The 16747-nt window shown below is 40.8% G+C and overlaps 1 protein-coding gene across 1 annotated transcript in view; it reads right to left on the bottom strand.

Annotated features, from left to right (window-relative positions):
• WDR19 (WD repeat domain 19) overlaps positions 1-7840 on the bottom strand; it is a 63292-nt gene extending 55452 nt beyond the window's left edge. The window contains exons 1-4 of the mRNA XM_037530710.2: positions 7691-7840; positions 5038-5129; positions 4662-4727; positions 2185-2310 (exon numbers count right to left, since the gene is read on the bottom strand). Of these exons, the coding sequence (XP_037386607.1) occupies positions 2185-2310; positions 4662-4727; positions 5038-5129; positions 7691-7696 (290 nt within the window). The 5' untranslated portion in view covers positions 7697-7840. The remainder of the gene's footprint in view (positions 1-2184; positions 2311-4661; positions 4728-5037; positions 5130-7690) is intronic.
• Positions 7841-16747: the final 8907 nt, after the last annotated feature.

The raw sequence follows: 16747 nt of genomic DNA, 5'->3' as shown, positions 1-16747 counted from the left end.
GCACTATAGGTCTCTGAAGTGCTTAAAAAGTGAAATCTAATTAAATTTGTAATGGAATTTAAATTGTTTAGAGGAAATCTAATTTAGCTTGCAAAATTAAAATATTAAAAATTGTGATTGTTAACTATTTTAGCAATTAGATTGACCATTACATTTAAAAAATGGTAATGATCACACCTTTGTAGATACAAAAGTCCTTTAGGAATAACACAGTCAATGGTAAAATACTCTTAATTTTACCTTAATGATAATTACAGTAATAACATCTACCATTCGCTCGGTTCTCAATTTTGTGCTTGGCCATAAAATGCAATTAAACAACCTTGAGATGATGTGAGGAAATAATCTATGGGGAGATAAGGCAGTGGGAGGCAGAGCTCCAACAGAAACACCTGAAATGATGCATTTTTCTCTGGATGAGGATGTGGCCTTGCTGATGCTGAATTTAGTTCAAGAACTTGTTTATAAACGTTCTCCTGAACAGAAGCACGAGCTGTATATAAAATCTTTCTGAAAAGTGATGTGTGCCCCAAATGGACAGAGCAAGAAAGGAAGTGTCTCAGACCTTGCAAGACTTTGCAGTGGGCAGATAATTCCATCTGTGGATGCAGGCCTGGTGTGTCTCTTTGGAGGGTCACGGTGAGGTTTGGTTCTCTTCTCCATGATACCTTGCTTCTTGTGTTCAATTATTCCTCGGTAAATTAGCTGAAGAATTAAAGTCTAATCTTGCGGTACGTGTGTGACCCCTTCCTGGCCACTTGCAGGCCATGGGATGCCACGAGGGAGATATAGCTCCCCCTTAAAATGTTATCTTCCACAACAGAAACTGGGACAGATACACAAATACAAAAAACTGATGGGGTTGGGGGAGAGGAGAGATGGGGAGTGAAGAGGAGTGTGGGTAGGTGTGTGGTGGCAGCAGCAAGAAATTTAAATTATGCCCCTTTTCACGTAGGGATGAGGTTGGGGCTTAGAGTTGAAGCAGTTTGTTGAAGGTCAAAATTGCAGAGTCTTTCTTAAAATTACTGACATATTTTCCTTTTCCATATGGCAAAATGGTTCTCCTTTAGCAGAGATCTGTAATTTATTCTGTCTGCCCAGGATTTTTTCCACTTGGGAACAGCCCCACCCTTACCCTACTCTTCACCTGTAGGATTATCAATCCCACACCCTCCTGACTCCACGAGAGGCCTTTGGAGGAACTGCGCATACAGCGACATGCTTTCTGGCATAACTTGTTGTGAAGAATGATATTCAGCTAACAGCTGCCATTGACAGAGTCTGATTGAGGATGAAGCCAATACAGAGAAGGAAGACCCCAGAGGTGGAGAAAGACAGTGTTGGCTGAGTCACTGGAAGCCCTGTATACCCAGCCCTGGCTGCCACCAGATTTAGCCATCTATGTCTTGTCTCATTTTGGTTCCATCAAAAGCAACTTCTTAACAAGCTATTTATATTTTGCAACTGTAATAATTTTATTCTAAATGAATTGGGCAAAATCAACGGTATTATATATAATAAAGAACCTTTTCTTCTGTAAGAAAATTACTCAAGGGTCTCCCTGGTGGCCTAGGGGTTAAGTCTCAGCACTGTCACCATGAGGGACTGAGTTGGAGCCCAGGCCAGGGAGCAACCCACATGGCACGGCAGACCTCTCCTGTGTCTCGCCCACTGCTCCTCTCAGCATTGTATTTCAGTAGATCTGCCTGTTCTGCTTCCCACTCTGTCTCTGATGAGTCCTCTCACCCCCTGCACCTCTGCCCTGTACCCCAGTTCTTGTATGTACACAAAAAAAAAATCTTAAAAAAATTACCCATCAGTGCACCATAAAATAGAACTATTATTAGCATCAAGCCTACAAATAATCATGTTTCGAAGTGAAGATTTTTTTAAAAAAGTATTTATTTATACAAGAACCAGGGTACAGGTCAGATGCATGGGAGGGTGAAAGGATTCACCAGAGACAGAGTGGAGAAGAGCACAGGCAGACTGATGAAATACACTGCTGAGGGGAGCAGCAGGTGAGACAGAAGAGGTCTGCCGCGCCATGTGGGACCCTCGCCGGCTGGCCGGGATCGAACCCGTGCTGCAGAGGCTGTGGATAGCTTCACAGCGCGGCGCTCAACCGCCTGTGCCAGAGGAGGCCCTTGAAGTGAAGATTTAAAAAAAAAAAGTTATCCTTACCTCATGCCACTGTCTAACTGGCTGGTTTTATTTGCGTTGGCATCCCAGAGATAAATCCAACTAGATTTCTCAGCAATCACTGCTAGGATATCTCCATCTTTATCCCAATCCATAGCAACACAGTTACTTTTAAGAAAGAGAGCAGAACATCACTATACATTTTTTTAAAGAAGGGAAAAGAAATTTTAATTTTAATTAATTTTAATTCCCCCCACCAACCAAGCCAAGCCTCTGACACTAAGCTGATCTCCCCCTTATAATGTTATCTTCCACAACAGAAACTGGGACAGATACACAAGTATAGACCAAGGATGGTGGGTGGGGAAAGGAGGGATGGGGAATGAAAAGGGGTGGGCGTAGGTGTATGGGGCAGCAAGAAATTTAAATTTATATATTCACCTATTTATGAATTTGGTTTATAATAAAACCATGTCATCTATTTTGAGAGCATAAAATTTCTAGAGTGAGAAATACCACTATTTATTGCTTGGATAATATGAACCTCAATTTTTTGTTGAAGGGTGGAAAAAATTTAAATTCTATTTTAAATACCATTGCCTATACTATGTTAAATATAGTTACACTTAAGCGGATTTTCTGGAATCTTATAAATAACCTAACCTTTGGTAAACATATTAATCTAGCACGTCTACAAATGAAACATCTGGAATCAGATGTTGATTAAGCTTTGATTAAATTATTTCAGAGTAACAGAGATAAGGTACTGGTAAGAAATGACGCTAAACCTAGATAAGCTGAGATCAAGGCTCTATTTCCAATATTTCTTACTATAAAATTATTCTAAGTCTTTATTACATAATTTAAAAACTTCCTTGAAGATTGAGCTTTTCTTCTCTGATGCTATTTTTCATTGAGATTTCTTGGGTATTGGCTAAGTCATATTCAGACTTACATTTAAAACAGTTGGGAGGGGCTTCCCTGGTGGCGCAAGGGGTTAAGCATCGCACTACGAAGCAATCCGCAGCCTCTGAGCACAAGTTCCATCCCTGGCCGGCCAGGGAACTACCTACATGGCATAGCAGACCTCTCCTGACTCACCTGCTGCTCCCCTCAGCAGTGCATTTCAATCTGGCTGTTCTGTTCCCTACTCTGTCTCTGGTGAATCCTCTCACCCCCTGCATCTCTGGCCTGTACCCCAGCTCTTGTATGCATAAATAAATCTTTTTTTTAAAAGATTATTTATTTATTTATTTATACAAGCACTGGGCACAGTCAGAAGCGTGGGAGGGTGAGAGAATTCACCAGAGCCAGAGCAGGGAGCAGAGCAGGCAGAAGGACCGAAGTACACTGCTGAGGGGAGCAGCGGGCGGCAGGAGAGGTCTGCGCGCCATGTGGGACCCTCCTCCGGTGGCTGGGGAGCAGCCGGGGATCGAACCGGTGCTGCAGAGGCTGCGGGCAGCTTCGCAACCCAGGGCTCAAACGCTGCGCCACCAGGGAGGCCCATAAATAAATCTTTAAAAAAAAAACAACAAAAACAGCAGGGAACTAAAAAATAAGAAACCCAGCTGAGAACCATCTCAATTGTTTTTTTTTCTTCAAATTGTCAAACTATGTTTTATCTTAATATATAATAGCATTTTAATCATCTGGATGATTAAAATCTATGTCAGTTGAATTAAACTATAAATATAGTTGAGTAAGACCATTACAGAACCAGGAGAGATGACACAGAAATCATGCAAAAAGGCTCATGCAATTTACTCAAAATTCCACTTAACTTTTTTCAGATATAATTATAACTACCTTGACCTGTTCCATGGAATATAAAACCAGAAGCAACAATTAAAGAGAGCAGTGGGAATGCCAAAATGGTGGCATAGGCAGGCAGGGGCAGAGTAGGAGGAGGGAAAGGTGGTTAGTGCCTGAGAGAAATAAAACAATCTGATTTGTGATAGGAAAGGGAAGGCAGACATGCATTTAAAAAGCATGGCAGCATAAAACCACTTAGGTTAGGGGCTCTATACACTTTAGACTATCCGTAAAGTATCTTGTAAAGGTAATGATTACACCAAATCATTAAAAATGCTTCAATTATGCTTAGTATAATCTAGAATGATTTCCAGAAAATGAATAAAGTATTTGTCTTTTAAGATATAGAAAGTTAACAAATCTCCATTGATTAGAGAACTACTACGAAAATACAGGCTTATCTTGTCTGCCTCTATACATTTAAGGCTTGCTTATAATTAAATAAGAATTCTTTCATATAGGCTGATTTAAAATATTGTTTTAAATCGTTTCTATGAATATATGGGTGTGTATAATATAAACCCTAACTCATACCATTAAAACATTTCATTCATTTATGGTATAAAAAAGCCAAATCCCTTTGCAAATGGAGAAAGTGAAAGAGGAGATACAGGTAATATATAGCAGTTATAAAATTCTAATTGAGTATAGTTTTAAGGCAGTAATTTTTTTATCTTTTAGGTATCAGAGCCTGAAAAAGTACTTACCCAGGCAAGTTAATTTCACTTCTTTTTTGACCATGGCGATCAAAGATTTTCACAATATGATCAGCTCTAAAAGCAATTAGAACACAGAACTGTGATTTAAATGTTTCCTTTTATTTATCTTTCTATGAGCTTGAGGTGGCACAGACTGCCATCCAAGTGATCTCAGTGTTGCTCATGATAGTCTCATAATTTGTCTCTGGAAAGTCATTACCAGTAAAACAGTTTTCTGAACTGCGATCTTAGTGGCAATGAATGTACTCCCTTTCCCACTATCTAGCCACCACAGGAGAACTTCCACTGCCCAGACCTGTGCTTACAGAGCCTCCGACCCTTTGGAGTGAGGGTGATTTACTTCAAACTTTCATTGGCTTCTTACCCTGTTACTGCAAGGTAGTTTCCTGATGTTTTTTGCCAAGAAAACTGAATTGGTGCGCCAAGCCAATCCTTGTCTAGCAGTGAGAAAACACGCTAAAAAAAAACAAAAACACACACACATCAATTTTTATATTTTTAAATACTTAAAACCTTTTTAATTAAAAAAAATTTTAAACAAATTTTGTATTTTATATTTTCATATTTTCAAAATATATAATTATGGATCAGCCATAAAAAACATCAGAACATGATCATGAAATAGGTTTCAGAATAGTAAAGGCCGTTAGAGTTTATCTAAAAGAATTCAACCACAGGGTCTCCCTGGTGGCACAAGGGTTTAAGCACTGCACTATGAAGCAATCTGAAGCCTCTGTAGCACGAGTTCGATCCCCCCGCCAGCCAGGGAGCAACCCACATGGTGCAGCAGACCTCTCCTGACTTGCCCGCTGCTCCCCTCAGCAGTGTATTTCAGTCTGCCTGTTCTGTTCCCTACTCTGTCTCTGGTGAATCCTCTCACCACCCCCACTCCCCCGCCGCCCTGCATCTCTGGCCTGTACCCCAGCTCTTGTATGCATAAATAAATCTTTTTAAAAAATTCAACAAAATAAAATGACTAGTCAATAAACCAACCAAACAGCCACAAACTGGTAAGGATGGACAGCAATATACAGGAGCTCATTTACATAAAGCTTTTTTTTGCTTTTGAATATTAATTTTCTAAAAATACACAAATTTAGTGTCTTATGTTGAAGATTATTTAGCTACTATCAGTTGCATAGATTTTTTGGGGGATTAAATGTAACAAAATTGCTATGTAAACGATCTTATGATAGAAATATATCACAGAAATACAAAATATCTACACTTATCTTCCTTTACCCATTAACTATGTTTACTTCATCATTAAATGTTTAATTTGGCAATGGTGCGCCATATGACTGAAAAATTGTTTTTTTTACTTAGACAATCTTGGAACTGTGGTGTTCAACATGCAAGTCAAACCATGAAATTTTATTGAGGGCTTGAAATTTAGATAGAAAAGAACATAAACTCGCTGATAATTTTTTATACCAATCACGTGTTGGAATAATATTCTGGATGTACAGGGTAAAAAGGTTAATTTCACCTTTTTAAGAATTTTAATGTGGCTACTCTAAATTTTAAATTACATTGGCTTGTGTTATATTTATATCAAACAGTGCTGCTCTATAACAGCTCAGAACAGTTTGAAAGAAAAATTTAGGCTTTAATATTAGAATAAATTACAGATAAGATGCTTACTGTAGGCATCATTAGAAACTACTTCAGGTGGCTTAAATTTGAATGGAAACAAAACCCTTCCAAAGCTCAAAATTAAACACCAACTAACAAGCAAGTGTTAAAGAGATATCACCTGTACTGAAAACAGGCGTGCTTTAATCACAGCTGTATCAAGTTTTGTGAGAAGACATCCTTGGGAAAAAAAAAAAAACAAAAAACAGGAAGAATACAAAAGCCTTTTTTCCCCCTCTTTCTTCAATTTTCTGACCACATTGCCCTGTAATTCCTTCAGGCAAATAAGGGATCCTTATACTTGAATTCTGCTAACTTTTGTATACTTGAATTTTTCAAACCTTCTCTGGCTTACATGATTTTTCTTCAGTGGAGTCTGCACAGATGCTCCACGTACAGGTGCAGTGCAAAGTGTGAGCTTCACAACCAAGGCTTACATTTTGCTTTTTGCTCTAGGGCTTAGAGCAAATCGCATCAATTGCTCCAAGCACATAATTTTCCACTGTAAATCAGGAGTGATAATATCCCCTCATTTCTGATAGTTGATAAACTGAAGCGCTTTAGTGACTACAGGTCTGGCCATTCCAACTTCCATACTACTAATTGCCAGGAGGAAGAGTTAGGACGGATAAAAAAATTTAAAAATCGAGTTTCCCGTGTCTGATTTCAGGGCAGGGGGGTACTGCCAAGGTAAAGCAGAAGGGTGACAGAGCGAAGCCAGGGGCCCGGGAGTGGAGCCCGCGAGACGCCCGCGCCTAGACCTGCAGAGGATGGAGTTCTCTGGGCGTGAGACCTGCAGGTTTTCCTGTGGCTACTGTACATCCACCACCAGGTGATCTACCAGTCACAGGTAACATTTGAAACTATTCTTTCGGAGACTTTTCACTCTTTTTAGGGGGCTCAGCAGTTGGCGAGGCTTGCCGGGGTGTTAGCTGCGGGGCTTGCCGGGGTGTTAGCTGCGGGGCTTGCAGGGGGGGTAGCTGCAAGAAGTGAGGCGGCTCGTGAAACCCCACTTTCACCGCACCCTCCAGATGCGTCCACACAACCCGCTCTTTCCGCGGGGGGAATTCGGGGTCTCTCGGGATCAATCTGCTCTGGCCTGGCCGCCGCGGGGCTCCCTCCGCCCGCAGCGCCACAACCACGTCCGCGGGCCCAGAGCTGAGGGGCCTCCGTCCCGCCGTCTCTGTTTCTCTTCTTTCTGTCCCCGCCTTCCCTCAACTCCGCGCCTGCTCTCCGCTCCCCGGGGCGCCCCGCAGCGCTCCCCGCCCGCCCACACTAGGGGCGAGGGAGCGGGGCGCCCAGAGGGACTCCGAGTCGCCAGAGAACAGAGTCAGTGGCCGCGGCTTCCAGCCCCCCGCCCCCGGGGCTTGTAAGTTATTTACCTTCATCTCCAGGCTCCAGCGGCCGCGCGATCTAGCAAGTGCGCAGGCGCTCCGGGTCCTCGCTTAGAAGGCTGCGGCGTTCTCGTCACCCTGGAAACCGCGCCGCCAGCGACCAATCAGCGAGCTCCAGCTGAAGGGCGGGACCCGGCGGGGCCCTCGGTGGGGGACGGCGGGAGGCGCGGCCTGAGTCACGTGAGGCCGCCGGCGGGCCGGGCTCCCGGAAGTTGAGCGCTGGGAGGCTGCGCCTGGGCTCGCAGGTCGCGCTCTGATTGGATGATATTGGGACGCCCTGCCCCGAGAAGGCGGGCTCTGCGAACCCCGACAGGCGCCTGTGGAAACTTCAAATTCACCCCACCCGCGGCTAAGAAGTCGGGGAGGAGCGGGGGAGGGATGGAGGGATTAGGGTCAAAATAAGGGGAGTGGGAATTGCATGGGGACTATAAGCAAGACGAGAATGCATACACTGTGCAAGAATGAAAAATGATGTAAAAATATATAAAATAAAATTTTAACAAAGTCAGTGGTGCCCTGAGGGCTGCTAGAGAAGTTGATGGGATAAAAGGCGTTGAATGTTGTATAAAAAGGGAACATGGCTCTTAGGGCAAATATTCAGAGGGCTTAGAAGAACTCCTCTATCATCTCTTTCTTTTCCAGGTTTCTCGGCTAGAAGCGATGAAGTGTGGAAAGTATTTTAAAGGACTTAACAAACCAAGTAATTGGGTCTGTTAAAATCAAAACCACACGAGTCAGCCTTGAACATTCCTTGAACAGACAAGCCCACTTAGATAGGCAAAGCTTAGTTTAGCTTATTTTGCAAGACAAGCTGACTTGGGTTATTTCTTGTTCATGCCTCTGGAGCGCATAACAAAATTTAAGCTTTCTGAAGGTTGCTATGAGGCAGCCACTGATCAATCATTATTTAAATAAGAGAATTCTAATATTATAATCAGTTACTGTGAATAGTCAGTGCCGTCACATAAGCTGCTTTATAACAATATACCCATGAGTTTCATATTTCAAGTGCTCCCAGTTCGCAAACTGTCTCTCTAATGTGTGCTTAACAATTTCTTTTTACTATTTTGGTGATTCATTTGTTATTTCTGAAAAAATTGATAGTTCTCATTGCTGCTCCTCAGGTTTGGATCTGGCAGCTTTCCCCATGTTTTATGCACTGCCACAGTGTGTGTGTGGCATTTAGAATATGAAAGTGCATCTTTTGCTCGTGTATGAATACGTTGTAACAATTCATTTCCCCTTTCCTTTTCAACATAATATGTGTCTCTTAATATGTTTATATGTGTGAACCTTTTGTGTTGTAAATGATGTAACTCTTTTATGGACTGCATTGTATAATAGCAAATTGAACTTGGACATAAACTCCCAGTTTAAACCGAGTTCCTGGCACTTACTGGTTCTCTGTCCGTGGGCAAATGACCTCCTCTGAATCTCTTCTCCCAAGTCTGAAGTGCTCTAGTACCAGCAAACACAGGGCAGAAGTCCTGGAGCCCCGGGGGGATTTTTCAGGCTTTAATACTCTCAGGGAACCAGGCTGGGAAGCTGGCAAGCAAAGAGGCAGGTGTGGGTGCTGGTTGGCAGGCAACCAAGCCTCCCAGCCCCCCATGAATCTTCACTCTTTTTCTGGGTTCTCTCTGGTGCCTGGTCTTGTGGTCTCACCTCCGCAGTACTCGTGCGTCATCCCGTTGCCGGGCTGAGTGATACAGCCCTTATAGCCCTGGCCTCTAGACTCAGGTGTGCACAATTACACACGCCCACACCCATGGCCCAGGTGCCCACAACCAGGCACGTGTGCCCCGTGCCCAAGCTCCCAAGCGCCTTCTGCATAAACATGATCCAGGCCCAGGTGATAACCACAGAGACTAGTGACATAAAAAGCTTGGTTAATTCGTTTACCCCACAAATGGAATAACACACCTACCTAATTTGACTTTAAAATTCAATTAGTTTAAGACAAAATTCCAGTATCAGCATGTATTAATTTTTTTGTATTTCCTCCTAGTTTTTGCCTCAATGTGTACTTATTTTACTATCTATTTATAATTATGGTATGTGAGTAGTTTAACGCATTTGTTTAGTTCATGCAAGAAATATAACATATTTATTAGACTGCTCAGTATTGAACCACAGAAATAGATACAATTCCAATAAAATGGAATTTTAGTTTTCCTGAACCTAGTAAGTCAACTCTCCTTCAGCTCCCTTTCTGTTTTTGAGGCTGTTACATTTACATCATTGAGTTTTAAACGTGAGTGTGCATCTGATATAGTTAGTGTGGATTAGGACTACCTGGAGGGCCTGTGAATCAAAGCTTGTTTAGCCCACCCCCAGGACCGGTGATTTAGTCCTGGAGAGCAACTGATAATTTGCATTTCTAATGCATTCCCAGGGGATGGTGATTATCCTCTGTGTCTGTGGATCACACTTTGAGGCCACTAATCTTTAGATAATTGTTTCTAAGTCCCCTTTACATTTTGTCATGTCTGCTATAGTAAAACCAGTCTGTATCCTTTTTAATACTAAGTTTACAAAACAACAAATCTTTTTTCTAGCTTATGCCTTCTAAAATCACTTTTCAATTGATTGATTTTAAGCAGTTAGTATTATTTTATACAAAATTAGAGGCTCTTCTTAATGCCCAGTTTTCTGTTTTTTATTTTTGTTTTACTCATTAGGCTGACAGAATAGGTAGGCTTTCAGAAGTTGAATAGAAGAGAAAGTATTTAGAGGTAATGAGGCGTGGTAGGAGATGTAGATGCAGTGATTTGAACCCAGTCATAATGACTTAGTACTTAGATTTTTTAACTCTCTCAGTTTTGCTTTTCTTATCTATAATGGAGTGAACGCTGTCCACCTTAGGGGACTGTTAAAAAGATGTGCTAACATGTGTTAGCCAGGCATGCTAGGTATGTGTTAGGCACTCAAGTAGTAATAGGTAAGATGTTATTGTTATTAAGCAACAAGAAGTTAAAGTGAGAAATTATTTTTGTTTCAACATTCTTTAAAAAAAAAAAAGATTTATTTATTTAAGCATACAAGAACTGGGGTAAAGGCCAGAGGTGCGGGGGTGGGTGGGTAGGTGGAGAGGATTCACCAGAGTGCAGAACAGAACAGGAGGATTCACTAAAATACACTGCTGAGGGGAGCAGCAGGCAAGTCAGGAGAGGTCTGCTGCGCCATGTGGGTCGCTGCCTGGCCGGCCAGGAATTGAACTCATGCTGCAGTGGCTGCGGACAGCTTCATAGGTTGCATCTTAACCCCCTGCGACACCAGGGAGGCCTTTGTTTCAACATTCTAATATATAATAGAATAAATCTTGTTGGTAAAAATAAGGGCTGATGTGATACCATAATTGACCAGGAGGGGCAGGAGATGGAAGCTACTATCATCCCTCTCCCCCTGGGCCAAACGCTAATCTTTGGAGCAAGACTCTTTAGGATTAGGATAAAGAAGAAATTCAGGTCTCAGAATTCTGAAGCAGTGTGTTTTGACTAGGCAGAGAATTTCCTTCAGGTGTTAGAGGGGAGTGATTATCAATAAGTTCTGCCCATTTTGCTAGGAGCTTCAAATAGTTTACTTTCTATCCTAGATCCTAATCCTAAAACATTACTTGATTCCCAGTAATATTATATAGAAAAAAATTCTAACAAGTGTAATAATTAGTAACTAGGGATAGTCTGATCAGGGAATCCTAAACTGAACATATTTCCCTTTGATTTCCTAATGCTAGTAGATAAACTATCAATTCCATTTAAAACTTATTAATTGCTATTACATAAAATTTAATTTTAAGCTTAAAATAAAATGGGATATTCAACATTAAGCTAATTAGTTTTTTTCCAGTTCTGTGCCAAGCATGATTCTAATTACATGGCTATGAGTTAAATAGCCAAAAAATAAAATAAAATAAATTCTGGGCCCTAACAATTTAATGATTCCTAGTCTCCAAGGAAAGATTTTTGCATTACGTCTCCTGAGTTCATATAGACACGAGTCCTCAATCCTAACTGCCATTAGGATTACTTGGCACCACTTGGGGTGGCTCAGATTCAACCCTGATCTATTGAAACAGAATTTCTGAAGATGGACCCTGTCATTTCTTTAAACAACAAGTTTCTTTTTGTTTGGACACCAGAATTGAGAACCATTGATTTATTTTAAAGTATGTCAAGACACAGAAACATTAATTCCAAAGGGCACCTGAACGCCTATGTTTATAGCAGCACTGTTTACAATAGCTAAGCTTTGGAAACAACCCAAATGCCCAAAAATAGATGACGGGATCAAGAAGATGTGGTACATATACACCATGGAATATTACTCAGCAATCAAAAAAGATAAACACATGCAGTTTGCAGCAACATGGATGGAGCTAGAAGGGATCATGCTCAGGGAAATAAGTCAGAAAGAAAAAGAAAAATACCAGATGGTCTCACTCATGGCAGGAATTTAGAAAACCTAAATAAGAGACCAGGAAAAGACTAATTAATACAAAGTAAATATCAAATCAACAAGCAACTATGGGGGGAGGAGAAGAGGGATGGGGGACAGGGAGAGGAAGGATTAGGGTCAAAAAAAGGGGAAGTGCAATTGTATGGGGACTATAACCAAAATGAAAATGCATACATTGTGCAAAATGAAAAATGATGTAAGAATTATATAAAGTATGTCACGTCTAAGGAAGCAGATGAAAAGCTTGCTTTTGTTTCTGAAGGTGAATAGCTTCTCTTAAAATACCACCCAGAAGGCCCAAATGTGATATTGATAAAACTAGCTTTCCTGAAAAATCAGATTAAAGCTTGCCCTAAACAACTGTTGAATCTACTTAATTATGTGATCCAGGATTTTTGGTCTGTGTCATAAATAACTCACATAGAAGGTCTGACTGAACCTATATTCCGAATGTACCTAAGAATATACTGTATCTGGAGACCTTTTTTTTTTAATAGCATGTTTCAGTCTTCAACTGTGGTAGCATGTGAATGTCAAGAAAAATACCTGGTTTCTATCACAACCACTTAATTTTATTGTTAAAGCAAAAGAGCAATCATTGATGATAGGCTTCAATGAAACTTGACTTAGAAGAGCAAATAGCAGACAGATATGGCCCATGGGCTGTCTTGTGTTAAACTCATTTTGACCTAACATTCTGAGGTATGCACTTGTACTGGCCATTTTTCTCTATCTTTGGATTTCAAAAAGTGACTCTTTTGTGGAACTTTGCCACACCACACATAGTCTTCATTTTAAACATATTTTCTATTTCAGTAGTCCTGTCCTACTTTATCATGGGCCTTCACTGAATAGTTCCATCTGGCTCTTTAGATTCTATAGTCACCAGTCAGTTATTATACATATGTAGATAATTAGGTAAAAAAATATTTTTAAGCCAAATCTGAAAGCACAATGTAGATAATGGGGAAAAATGACAATGTGCTAGATAGCATTAACTATACTGTAAACAACTCAGAAGCATCAATCAGCCTAATTTTTTATCCTTTCATCCTTTTTTACTTGAAGACACATTAAAATTGACCTGAATAATTTTTATTAATGACAAGAGTGAATAATTTTAAATTGATGACTATTAAAATGTTCAATAAGGACCTCCCTGGTGGCACAAGGGGTTAAGACGCAACCTATGAGGCTATCCGCAGCCACTGCAGCATGAGTTCGAGCCCAAGCCAGGGAGCTACCCACATGCACAGCAGACCTCTCCTGACTTGCTTGCTGCTCCTCTCAGCAGTGTGTTTCAGTCAATCTGCCTGTTCTGTTCCCCACTCTGTCTCTAGTGAATCCTCTCACCCCCCCATACCTCTGGACTGCACCCCAGCTCTTGTATGCATAAATAAATATTAAAGAATGTTTAATGAAATTATTATTTTATTATGGGCCAAGGACTTGTCACCATGTGCAATCATGGGATGTCCTGAGAATTTGATTCCCTTAAGTAAACTTTCAGTTGATGTTTTGTAGATTTTATAATATTTTCTGAATGCTTAAGACATTATATAGCATGATTATACTAACAGCAATCATTGCCATGAGCAACACAAGCCTAGATAGAATTAGAGGAGAAATACCTTTCACCATATTCTGAATCATTACAAATTACTTATTAATGAAATCACATTTTAGCATTACTGAAGATTACATGAAGGGGGGAAATATTTTATTGGTTTTGTAGAGGGGACATTTTCCTCAGGACTGTTCTCTGAGAGTCTGCATTGACTAGTAGAAATTGTCAGTGAAAATATCTGGGGCCTGGATTTTTCTTTGTGGGGAGATTTTCAAATGACTGTGAGACTATTCAGATTTTCTACTTCTTTCATAATATAAATCAGGATTGCCTCTTAACAGGGGGCCTGGATTGCAGTCACAAGTTCTCAGAGATTCTTCTCTTCTTCCGTTTCCTGGTCATGGAGAGTGAGGTAGGTGCTCTTGGCTTGCCATTTCCCTTGAAACTGAGCAGGTTTAGGGCCCAGCTTTATAGAGGCTGAGTTGTCCCCCTTGGGTGCATGTTGGGTTTTGACTCATCTATATCTCATGCCAGGGAGGCTACCAGCACCAAGGGAATGTCGCTGGGGTGGTGAATGCCCTCAGGGTAAAAGCTCAGTGCTTTGCTCATCTTTCTGCACCTCTTCTTTCATCCTGTTCTCACAATTCTTAATCTATTGCCTCTTCTTCAATGCCTTAAGGAAAATATATTGTACTTAGAATTTTTGGTTGTTTTAAACAGGATGATTCATCTCCATGATCTACTTGACCGTATTACTCAGAAATCAGAATCAACTCTGAGTTGTTTTTAAAAGCTCCTTTTCATTTTAGGCCATCACAAATATCTTAATTAACTTTGTTAAAAATATCTCATTTTTTATAAAAAAAATAATATACTGCCTTAGTGATTTGGGAAAAGTTCATCTACACTAGTGAAAATCTCTACATGGTATATATGTTTTAAAATGAATTATATATCTGGCACATATCAAATAAAACCAACAAAGTATTATCTTTTAGTGGTTCTCAGGGAACATGAGCAGAAAACAATGACTTGTGATCTCATAATTATGTGAATTAATGGCTCTCTTAATTGTGCTTGAGGGTGCTAAAAAGTTTGCTCTTGGCATAATGCTGTCATAGTCCATCCTGATGGCTGTAAGAGAGCATCACATACTGGGTGGCTAATAAACAACAGAAGTTTGTTACTCATAGTTCTGGAGGCTGGGGCATATGTGATCAGGTGCCAGCATGGTGGCGTGGGGCCCTCCTCCAGCCTGGGCTTCTTGGAGTCTCCTTACTTGTCAGAGAAGACTAGGGACCTCTAGGGAGCCTCTTTCATAAGGCTCTGGTCCCATTCATTAGGGTTCCACCATCATGACTTAAGTACGTCTGCAGGCCCCACTTACCAATAACTCTGGGGGGACAAGATTTCAATAAATGAATGGTGGGGGGGGCACACATAGGCCATAGTGAAACGAAAGCTACGCATTAGAATTGCCAGGCTCCTGGCTGGATCTCACATCCTGAGTGGCCATATCTGCAGTGGAGTCTAGGCATGGAACCATCACCACAGTCTCTGTGCATTTCCCTCTGTCCTTCCCCTTTCCCAGCCATATGCCTCAGATCTATGGTTTGCTTAGCAGTTTTGTCTTTTTCCTAACTTTCCCTGTATTCTACCTACAAGTGAAACCATCCAGTAATTTTTTCTTCTGACCCATTTCATTGAGCATAATCCCTTCCACCTCCATCCATGTTGCAGCAGTTTATCTTTTTTGATCACTGAGTAGTACTCCACTGTGTATATCTACCACCTCTTATTGATCCATTCATCTGTTTTGGGGGCATTTAGGTTGTTTCCATAGCTTAGCTATTTTAAAAGTTTTTAAAGTAATTCTTACTTGTCAGAAGGACTAGGGACCTCCAGGGGGCCTCTTTTATAAGGCACTATCGTTGAGAATCACTGCACTAGGTTGTGATAACTCCTGCAACAGTCTGCATTTTTGCTGGCATTGATATGCCAAGATGTCATATTTGGAGGGTATGAATGTCAAGATATGGTCAGGTGATAGTCAACACATATATATCATTAAACACTGGAATTAGAAAGGACCTGAGCAGTCATCTAATACAATCTCAATGATTATTTCCTATTATGAAGGATATATGTAAACTACAGAAGTTATTACAAAATTTCCCTATCACCAAGTATTGAGTAAAACATTCATGATATTGGAAAATTTCTAGCTATATGGTGGGAAGAAGAGAAAAACAGATCAGTTAATTAACCTACCTTAGCTCTAAGTGGTCCAGAGAGCTATTCTAATACGGCCAGGAGGGCAGCGCGGGTAGATGGAGTATGGAGGGGCCTGTCAGCAGAGTGCATCTCTAGCAATTATTACAAGCACTTGGAGCTTCTCCATATTATTTTGGAGTCATGCACAGATAGAAGGGATACCTGTCATCATTAAGTTAAAACAATAAAGTAGCTGACATTTCCCTCCATTTCTCTGCATGTATCTGATGCTGCAAGCAGTCTGGGCTTCTCTTTAATTCTTGAACATATTCTGGTTTTACCAATTCCAGTCTCAAGTATTCCAAACCCCACCTCCACTCCCCGCTCATTTTATACCCGCTCCCCATGTGAGCCAGGAAAATGCATGAATTCCTTATGTTCTGTGTTTCACAATCTGTCATACTATAAACCCACATCCCAGTATCTCTGAGGTGATTTACCTCGAACACCAAGTCTATTTCACATTCATAGTCAAAAAATAATTAGAAAGAACCTCCTATGTGAAGGTACAACAGTAGATAAAATGTAAATGCTGCACGCATTTACAAGGGAAGCAACATTTGCCCTTTTGGAGCTGACATTCTATCCCCTCTATTATCCTATACAATTTTAGTATCCCTGCTGTTTTGCTCAAGGCCTTATTTTATTGATCAGGAGGTTTCTGAGATAAATGAATTCTCAACTGGATTACCTCACTCCCCGAGTCGGGCTCTATAGCTCTGCTACTATTTTGTCAGACAGATAAGTAG

Source organism: Talpa occidentalis, unplaced genomic scaffold (genome assembly GCF_014898055.3).
Source record: "Talpa occidentalis isolate TD23 unplaced genomic scaffold, MPIMG_talOcc4v2.1 talOcc4.6, whole genome shotgun sequence".
Lineage (NCBI taxonomy): Eukaryota > Metazoa > Chordata > Mammalia > Eulipotyphla > Talpidae > Talpa > Talpa occidentalis.
The sequence above is the reverse complement of the archived record's forward strand: the minus strand, read 5'-3'. Positions and strand labels throughout refer to the sequence as shown.